We start from the raw sequence: 10,042 nt of genomic DNA, 5'->3' as shown, positions 1-10,042 counted from the left end.
AAAATTTAGGAATTAATTATTCATTGATAGTTTTTGTATAAATCTGATCGAGGTCGGAATAGCACTAAGAATAATTGCATCGCGTCGCCGTTGAATTTCAAAACCGGTTCTGGGCAAAAACTCACCAGCCGCATCAGTATAAGACGTTGAGTCAATTCTTTCAGTTCTTTTTTGTATTTGTATTATAAGGTCAAATTTTTTCTAATACAAACAGTGAGGTTTTCCCTTCACGTTATACTAGATATGAGACGGTTTTAATGAGTCGATGCAGTTTGTGCACTACAAATTTGCTCGTCCATCGCGGACTAATTCGAGTAAGTCGATCAATGATCTCATTTAGAAAACCGAGGTGGGGAATCCTACCTGAACTTTTATTGAAAGAAAAGCCGTGTAGTTCAAAAGAGCTAATGTCAGCCCTAGTGAATGTGAACCCTTTTCCGTACGGAAATCTGAGTTAAAAGCATAGTGCTCTCAACCGAAAATATATTTAACTATTTAATGTTTTTACCATCGAAATTTCTTCTATTTAATGATTTATTCTTGTAATTTTTATCAGTAATATTATAATTTTTATTCGCATTGAATTGCTCCATAATACCATCAAACGAATTACATTTTCATTACAGCCTATACAGTCCACTGCTGGACATAGGCCTCCACAAGTTTACGCCAAAAATAACGTGAACTCATGTGTTTTGCCCATAGTCACCACGCTGGGCAGGCGGGTTGGTGACCGCAGTACTGACTTTGTCGCACCAAAGACGCTGCTGCCCGTCTTCGGCCTGTGTATTTCAAAGCCAGCAGTTGGATGGTTATCCCGCCATCGGTCGGCTTCATAAGTTCCAAGGTGGTTGTGGAACCTTGTTATCCCTTAGTCGCCTCTTACGACACCCACGGGAAGAGAGGGGGTGGCTAAATTCTTTAGTGCCGTAGCCACACAGCAAAACGAACCGAATTACATTTTAAGGAAACAAAATTAGTTACATTAAAAACTCTTGGTTCAGTTATATGTTAAAATAAGGACATTTAAAACAAACAAAATACCTAAAACTCTGTACATCTATTAAAGTAGAAGTTTCTTTACAGATGCCTACAAAAGGTCAATGTCCTCTGTATCCATGGAGCTTGAAAGAAAAGGAAGAAATACGCAAAGAACTTGGGATTAAAGAAAGCATAATAAAAGAGGATATAGACGCGATTATTGAATGGTTTTACAAACAACCACATTTGGCTGAAGCCCCGATTGGTAAAATTTTATTAGATAAAATTACAATAAAAAATTTCTTCAAAGTGAAAAAGTGAAAGAATTTAATTAACATGTATAATTTGTAACTGATCAAATTAAAGATCTCGTCTTCATTCAGGAAACGAGTTTAAAGCTTAATTCAGCACTTTGCTCAACTGCTGTTTATCGAAATATGATCCAGTTTAGCCAAAATTTCCATATATTCGAAAGACCTATAATCAAGTACATTGAAAGAAAAATCTAATATCGAAAGTATTTTTGGTAATTCCCATAACGAATATTTACTAATATGTACGATTTTTATTTTTGTGTTACCCACACATTAGGAATTCTAAATATTTTTGAATATCATATCAACACACACGGCACGGTCAGTCGGAGACGCGGGTTCGAATCCCGCTGGAGCGGTCAATTTTTGATATGATATTCAAAAATATTTAGAATTCCTAATGTGTGGGTAACACAAAAATAAAAATCGTACATATTAAAAATAGCATGGTGTCGTCTCCTGTCAAAGATTTTCATTGTAATATGAAACTTTGAATAGTTACGGGTCTCTGTAAAGAACTCACTATAGACGGCGCCACGGTTTGCTTAAACCGAAAATAAAAATCATCATATCGAAAATTTCGCTCTAGCGGGTATATCGTTCCATAGCTTAATTGGCTAGAGCGCCGACACGGTCAGTCGGAGACGCGGGTTCGAATCCCGCTGGAGCGGTCAATTTTTGATATGATATTCAAAAATATTTAGAATATTTACTATTTTTTTAGATCGAGACTACGTGGAAATGATTCTTATCGCATCAAAGTGTTCTAGGGAAAAAACGAAACGTAAGATCGACCACTTTTACAAGCAAAGGTCACTAGCACCGGAATTAATAAATACGAGGAAAGATGTTTTGTTAGATCCTGATGTCGAACTATGGACATTTTAGTAAGTATTTTTCTTGTTTTGATAGTAACATATTACTACTGTACTTCTTAGCCTATTTCTCACTACCGCAGGTTGGCTGAAAGAGATCTCTCATGGAGATAATTACAATTTTTAAAAATTGTTTGATATATTTTTATTACCTTTCTTTTAAATTGCGTTAAAGAATATATATTATTATTTTTATTACAAACTTAGGTCTATCATTCATTTATTATTATTATTTTTATACCACTAGGGTGACAAACAAATGTACGGTCCATCTGATGGTAAGCGATTACCGAAGCTAATTGACGATTGTAACATCAGGTGCATAACAAGCGATGCTGACCCTAACCCCAACCACCCCCGTGAGCTCTATCTATTTTACTCAATACAGGAACACAACATTACTTGAAACGAGTACTATTTGCAGTGACCTCCTGTAAGGTTGAGGCACTCCAGATCAGATTTTAAGCAAATATTTTTCCTGCGCTACCTCACTATAATTGTACTGTGATTTGTATGTTTATGTATTTATTGTTTGTCGTTGGTACATTCATTGAACCCGTGATCATAGCGCTTGCTATAGTAATGATATAACAGATTAAAAAATACCATAAAAGACATGTTAATTATCCTATTACAGATATTAAGAGCAGTGTTTGTTATTCATGATTTTTTTTTACTTACAATGCTTGTATTAAAATATATATTTCTAGTTTTTATACTTTGTCTACTTAAAAAATCTGATGAATAATGTTAAATTGGCTTTTGTTTGGTTAATTTGTGTTAATTAAAAAATTAAAAATGTACCTGTGGATTTGATTCCCTTGTTCGAAACAAATAAATGAAAAATAATATACACTAGCAAAATCCGTGCGAATAATTCGCACTGAATAAGTAAAAATTTATCGACCGTTAATCATGTTGACGTTGTTTCAAAATTAAAGCCGTCATATATATAATTTTATACCGCGCGCGTTGTTAAGCTGCGTTAGCACAACGGTCACAACCATGGATTTTACCTGTTGCGCTGGCGGTTGCGGGTTCGATCCCCGCACATGACAAACATTTCTATTGGCCATACAGGTGTTTGCCGTGGTCTGGGTGTTTGTGTAGTCCTTGAGGGTCTCCCTACCGTACCGAAGAGCACGTTATGCCGTCGGTCCCGATTGTTATCATGTACACCTGATAGTGATCGTTACTCGTAGTAGGGCATATATCCACCAAACCGCATTGGAGCAGCGTGGTGGATTAAGCTCAGATCATTCTCCTACATGGGGAAAGAGGCCTATGCCCAGTAGTGGGATATTACAGGCTGAAGCGTAAATATATAATTTTAATAACGAATAAATTTCCAAAAACAAAAGCGAAAATAATTATTTTAATTGTGGATGCCGGTAGAGCATGCAATTGTTTATAAAATAATATATAATTTATGTGCAGTAATTATAAAAAAAAATTCTAAAAAAGGAGGCAAACATCTTAACCTTAGCGTATTATATGATGTGTGCATTTGTTGATGTAAAATTTGATTTAATAAAGGTCATAGAGAGACTAAATTATTACTAAAGAAATATTTGTTTAAAAAAAAAAAACAAAAACAAAAAAAAGAACTAGTACTTGGTTACTACGGTAGAGATAGCCATTTGTAATATCAATTAGTAATCCTTAAAGTGCTTGAAGTCGACTTTCATTTCTTATAATATTTTATTTATATATTTAATTTTGTAAGTGATTTATTAAATGGTACATTTCAGATAATGGTGGATAAGAAAGTTAGAATTAATTTTGTCATAAAATCTATAATATATATGAGGTATTGCCATATATGTTCTACATTTTCCAAATCGACCGCCTTTGAACCCAACCGCTTTTCGATCTGCCCAAAAGTTTTCCATTCATTTGTACCCTTTGAAAAACATTTTGAGATTTTTTTTATCTCAAAAACGTGACCTTTTGGTATCATTTTTTTTAAATAAAAAAATACTCATATGATTCTTAGTTATATAGATACGAAATACATAATTATGGTAAAAATTTTAAACTATAATTAAAATTACATTTTTAGCCGACAAGCCGCTATGTTAAAATTGTACAAGGGAAAAAGAATTTCAATTTATAAAATAAGCGACCCCGATCCTCGAAAGTTTTCAAATGAAGAAACTTACAGAAATACAATAATGGTATGTAAAATTTGATGGAAAAATGGTTCAACAGCTACATAATTATATGATATATTTTCTTTTTGTCTACTTTTTTAGTTGGGAGATCTACGATGTAAATTCGATTATATGCTTGGAGACATTTGGATTTTTGATTTACAGAACGCAACAATTGGTCACATATTACGAGTTAATCTGAACTTAATACAGAAATTTATCAGTATTATTCAGGTAAATAATTTTTCACTGAATTTTTTAGACTTTTCTATAAGTTTCTTATTGTATTTATTTTGATTGACTATAAGCCATTTGAGTTTTTGAGAGTGGATGTTATCTTACCTTGTTTTCTTTTACTTACGATATTATCACATTATAAAGAAAACAGATCGCTCTTAGAGCTTTTAAATGACAATTTAAATATTAGTATTAAATAATATTTCTACAATAATTGATAAAATCTTAACTGTTGTTTCGTAATTCGAATTTCACTGATCATATTCCATTGTTTATGATTAGTTACAAATGAAGTAACCCAATATGATGTACAAAAAATGAATATAAAATATAATTACCTATATATATATTATATATATATAATATATTTAATATTATATTATATAATTATAATATATAATTATATATATATATTATATATTATAAATGAATTTAAAATATAATTATAAATATATTATAATATACGAGTACATCTAGATATTAAAAATACACACATACTTGTTATGTTTGTAAAGATGTAAATACAAATAATTGTGTTTGCTCGAAAAAAAAAAAAACGACTTCAATTACATCGACAAGTAATACAACATAAGTAGACAAAAATAGTCAAGTAAATACGCATTATTCGATATAACTCTAAAAGTACTTGTCAGATCTCAATTTAATTTAAATGGAACATCACACGCAACACCTTTCAATTAAAATAAAATTCAATTAACCATAAAGAAGAACAAGAAGAAGTAAAATAAAATACTTAAGTTCTCTCGTGATGTAACATACATTAAAAAAAAACAATCGAATTGAGAACCTCCTCCTTTTTTGGAAGTCGGTTAAAAAGGAAGAATAGCCAAAGAGTAGTCGTTGGTAATGTATAATGTAACTTTCTCGTGTCACGATTTTCTTATTGGTATTAATTATACTGCTAGTTCTAATATATCGTTTACTATAATTTTTCATTTAAACTTCACACGTTTGACAATTCTTAAGATAGAACCACAGCCGGGCCAGGAAATAATGATTTCCAGTTTCATGCTGATGCTATTTAATACATAATTTTTTTTTAGGATGGCATTGGTTTCAAAATGTATGAGGTACATGTAATACAAGCGCCTGCTGTAACTCAATTCATATTCAACCTTTTCAAGCAATTCGTCAAACCGAAATTATTCGAGCGATTCATGTTTCACGAAGATATAGAAGAACTTTACAAATACGTTCCTGTAGCTTATCTACCTAAAGATTATGGTGGTGAGGAGCCTTCGTTGGACGAATTTAGAGGTACTCTTTTTCATAATTCTATTTTTATATATTTAATTAAGAAAGTAATAATCAAAATACACGAACAAAATCAAAAGTGACTTGTACCAAACTGGGGAAGACTGCAAATATTCCACTATCAATCAAAACTTTTGGTTTTAAGGTTAGTATTTAATCTTCTACTACTCCACCTAAGTTAGTGGATAAATTAATACCACGAGAAAAAATAAATATTTTTATTAGATTCTTGTAACAGCAAGTGGAACTGACTGGTTTTACGTGCTCTTCGAGTCTTGTTAACTGTGATGTTGTGCTAATGGTAAGTTTGTATCTTGCCAATGTTGCCACACAAGCTATATATATCATCTTTATGGGATCGCTGATCTTATACTTTTTGAACCTTTCACTAGTTTACAGATGTACTAAAATATTTTGATGAAAGTTTAAAATATACATGCGTCGGTGAATATAAATTTGATTCATAGTACACTTCTGGTATTCTGATTGAAAATCCATGTTTAAATCCAAGTTCAGTGAAGGTAACACTGCATGTCAATTATAATACTTAATATTTTCTGTTTCAGAAATGTACAATAAAGAATTGCGAAAAGATGGCGTAAGAGATTATCTGATTGAATGCTGCAAACAAGTTTCAAATGAAAAGTTGAGGCAGGGTGATTTTAATGAAGAGTATTTAGTTGGAACATTTAAAAAGTTAGAAGTTGATTAAGAAAATTATTATCATTAATGGAATTTAAGTAATGCATTTACTTCTACTTAACTTTAAGTGCTTAATGGAATAAAATTTAATGGAAACAATGGTCTTTAGATACTAAACCGAATTACCCTACAACATAAAATATTATCAAACGAAAAAAATGGTACAATGTAATTCCACTAATAAATATTCTTCCCGAACAAAAGTTAATATCACCAAACTTTTTTAGACACAGTGTTGAACATTTGAGAGATATATTTTCACTGAAAATTTAAAGTTACAAATGAAAAAAAAAAAAAAGAAATATCTTTCAACCTTTTGTGATTTCACGCGACACGAAATCCGGGTCGTGCTGTGACAGTTGCATCGCAACTGAGTATCTCTATGTCAACGTCGTAGGAAAAAAGCACTTTTTCTCGTTTTTTTTCCTACATATATTGTTTATAATCAAGCAATGTCCGGTTTTTTAGGTTAAATTTACTATTTATAATAGTATTAAAAAGAAAAAAGACTCGTATTTTTGTATATTTGAATGTTTGTAATATTTAGAAAAACCCAGAAACTTCTAGATCGATTTAATAAATTCCTTTACTAGGAGAATGCTACGTTATCGTTGAGTGACAAAAATTACATTTTAATGACAGAAAATGGAATAAAAATCATATCACCAACATCATAAACACCGCCGAAAAGTTAGTTGGTAATATTTGGAAGAACAAAATAATAGCAATAATTGTGTTTGCAGGCAAACGAAGAAAAACTGACTTCAATTGTATCGACAATATAACAGATAGACGATAAAAAGTCAAGTAAATACGCATTATCAAAGATTACTCCAAAAGTTGTAATCAGATCTCAATGAAATTTAAATGTGACCACATGATAAACATCGGCTTTCGATTAAATTAAAAATCATTAGGAGCAATCTAAGAATGGGCGTTTTAATGTTTAATTTTACGATAATGCAATTAAAGCGATACTTCCTTAAACTTTTAATCTTTTGGATCATTGTATCTTTTTATGCAGTTGTGAAATCCCAGAGTAGACTAGCTACATGCAATGGGCTTGAGTAAATTAATCATGGAGGCCTTCTCACAAAAGCGATCCCTCTTTTTTCATCTTTTTAATCTGCTTGTAGTATAAAAGATTTATGTCTAAGTACAGCATGTACAAACTTATAAACACCATGATACCTAATTTCCTTACTATTCAAGTATAATTTAAATATAATATTTTGTATCATCACTAAATAATATTTTGGGAAAAAAATCAAAGAATTTTTTTCTTTCATATTTCTAGATGGATTTTTTGCGATACGTGATATATGGTATCTAGAAATCATAGAATTTTTGAAAGCCTGTCTAAAGACCCCTATTCGTGAATAGGACTAGGAGCTTCTGTTATTTAACAATAACAAACAAACAGATGAGTTACTCCAGGAACATGTTTAATCAAGTCCTACGGGAGCTGAATATGATTGAACGTAAACATGTACATAACATGTCATGTAAGGCGAAATTGATTAACAGGGCGTTGGTGTGACATGAATGCTAATGACTTAATTGGAGCGAATTATCGGTCAATGCTAGAAGGTGTCATCTAATTATTCGATTACTATTTATATAACTTAATTGTTACCGCATTATTTATTTATTTATTTTTTATTTATTTATTTATTTATTATTTTATTTATTTAGTTTTAATAAAGTAATTAAAACTGAGAACGTACTTCGACAAAGCTAGTATATATGTATAATTAATATACTAATTAATATGTGATTTGTGGTTACATTTTAGCCTGTAATATCCCCCGTCTGGACATAGGCCTCTTTCCCCATGTAGGAGAAGGATCGAGTTTAATCCACCACGCTGCTCCAATGCGGGCTAGCGAATATATTCTCTAGTATGAATAACGTAAACGTAACGTAGCCTACTAAGAATTTTTATAATGTTCACAATAAATCACTTCAGCCTGATACAGTCCACTACTGGACATAGGCCTCCACAAGTTCGTGTCAAAAATGACGTGAACTCATGTGTTTTGCTCTTAGTCACCACGCTGGGCAGGCGGGTTGGTGACCGCAGGGCTGGCTTTGTCGCACCGAAGATGCTGGTACCCGTCTTCGGCCAGTGTATTTAAAACCAGCAGTTGGATGGTAATCCCACCATCGGTCGGCATTTTAAGTTCCAAAGTGGTAGTGGAATTGTGTTATCCCTTAGTCACCTCTTACGACACCCACGGGAAGAGAGGGGGTGGCTATATTCTTACTGCCGTAACCAAACAGCCAGTTGGTAGTGAAAAAAATACTTTTTGGCTTCAGCATCGATTACAGAGTGTCCTTCAAAGAATTTCAATGTATTTCAGTGCACAGGATTTCATCTGTTGTAGATTTATATTAGTTATAAATGTAGATTTAGATATTAGTAGCTAATAAAATCTGCGAAACAATAAAATAAACTTCGTCTGCGGTCAATGGCTAAGGGACAATAGAAGGCAGTGCTGTTGTGGTCATAACTCACAACAGCCACGCCTAATCGCTAGGGCCGAAATATTATTTACGAAATAGCTGATTTATATTATTGATAAATAAAGGTTATTTATGTAACTGACAATTACTTTGTTTACAATGAAAATAAAAACATAAAAAAAATGTTTTACTTGTGACAAAAAGATCAGATTCATAGTGCTTGTTATAATTAACTATTATCTTTCAATAAAAAGAAACGACTAACTGTGGATTGTAAATAAGGCCCTGTACTAAAATAAACGGCGACTTTGTCTAGCCCGTTGGCGCACTTTGTAGCCATGTGCTTTCTGCTCCGGGGGTTACTGGTTCGATTCCCACCCCGTAACATGTATTATTTATATGCATGTTAATCGAAAACAAGAATATAAAATATATGTAGCTATACCGGTCGGCTGTTACCTATAACACAAGCATTAAGTTGCTATCTTTAAGAACAGATGACTGTGTTTGTATGTTGTAAATATTTATTTATTTATTTTATAATATATTTTTAAAGTTGTCTTATTACATTATTAGAAAATCTTTAGAATACTCGCATAAAGTGCATTATAAAATTCATAAAATATACTAATCTTGGACGGAAAGTTCAAGTCAATGGGTTCTGTATAGTTAAAATATTTTTAATATGGTCGAATAATAGCTAAACATAATTGAGGTCATGGATAGTCTAGTGAAATGGTTTAGGACTTTGACAAGCTTTTTAAGTATTTAAAAATAAGTAGTATGACTGATCACTGCACAAACACAATACAAGTTGTGTGGCAATTCGGAAATTACAGTTGCTAAGACTTGCTTTCTAAAATTAATATTTTTTTCTTTGTATTAAATCGAATTAATATTCTCGAAATTAATTTGTTTAAACTATTCATATAAAATAATAATAATAATAATGTATTAAGTTTATGAAAATAGTATCTATATACTAATTTGCAAAATACGTTTATGTATATTAAACTTTGGTACAGTTAGGCAAATTAAT

General features: G+C 31.6%; 1 protein-coding gene across 1 annotated transcript; it reads left to right on the top strand.

Annotated features, from left to right (window-relative positions):
- The first annotated feature begins 1,086 nt into the window (after window positions 1-1,086).
- On the top strand, window positions 1,087-6,636 carry LOC123663438 (alpha-tocopherol transfer protein-like). The gene is made up of 6 exons (XM_045598121.1): window positions 1,087-1,246; window positions 2,020-2,182; window positions 4,233-4,347; window positions 4,426-4,557; window positions 5,625-5,838; window positions 6,402-6,636. Exons 1-6 carry the CDS (start codon window positions 1,087-1,089, stop codon window positions 6,545-6,547), a joined length of 930 nt encoding a protein of 309 aa, XP_045454077.1. The 3' UTR covers window positions 6,548-6,636.
- The last annotated feature ends 3,406 nt before the right edge of the window (window positions 6,637-10,042 follow it).

The sequence above is a fragment of the Melitaea cinxia genome, chromosome 20 (genome assembly GCF_905220565.1).
Source record: "Melitaea cinxia chromosome 20, ilMelCinx1.1, whole genome shotgun sequence".
Taxonomy (NCBI): Eukaryota; Metazoa; Arthropoda; class Insecta; order Lepidoptera; family Nymphalidae; genus Melitaea; species Melitaea cinxia.
This window is presented reverse-complemented; position numbering and strand designations above follow the sequence as displayed.

Coding starts and splice junctions, on each gene's coding strand:
- LOC123663438 (XM_045598121.1), top strand. CDS start 1,087: ATGCCTACAAAAGGTCAATGTCCTCTGTATCCATGGAGCTTGAAAGAA. Junction 2,183..4,232: donor GTCGAACTATGGACATTTTA/GTAAGTATTTTT, acceptor TTACATTTTTAG/CCGACAAGCCGCTATGTTAA. Junction 4,348..4,425: donor CTTACAGAAATACAATAATG/GTATGTAAAATT, acceptor CTACTTTTTTAG/TTGGGAGATCTACGATGTAA.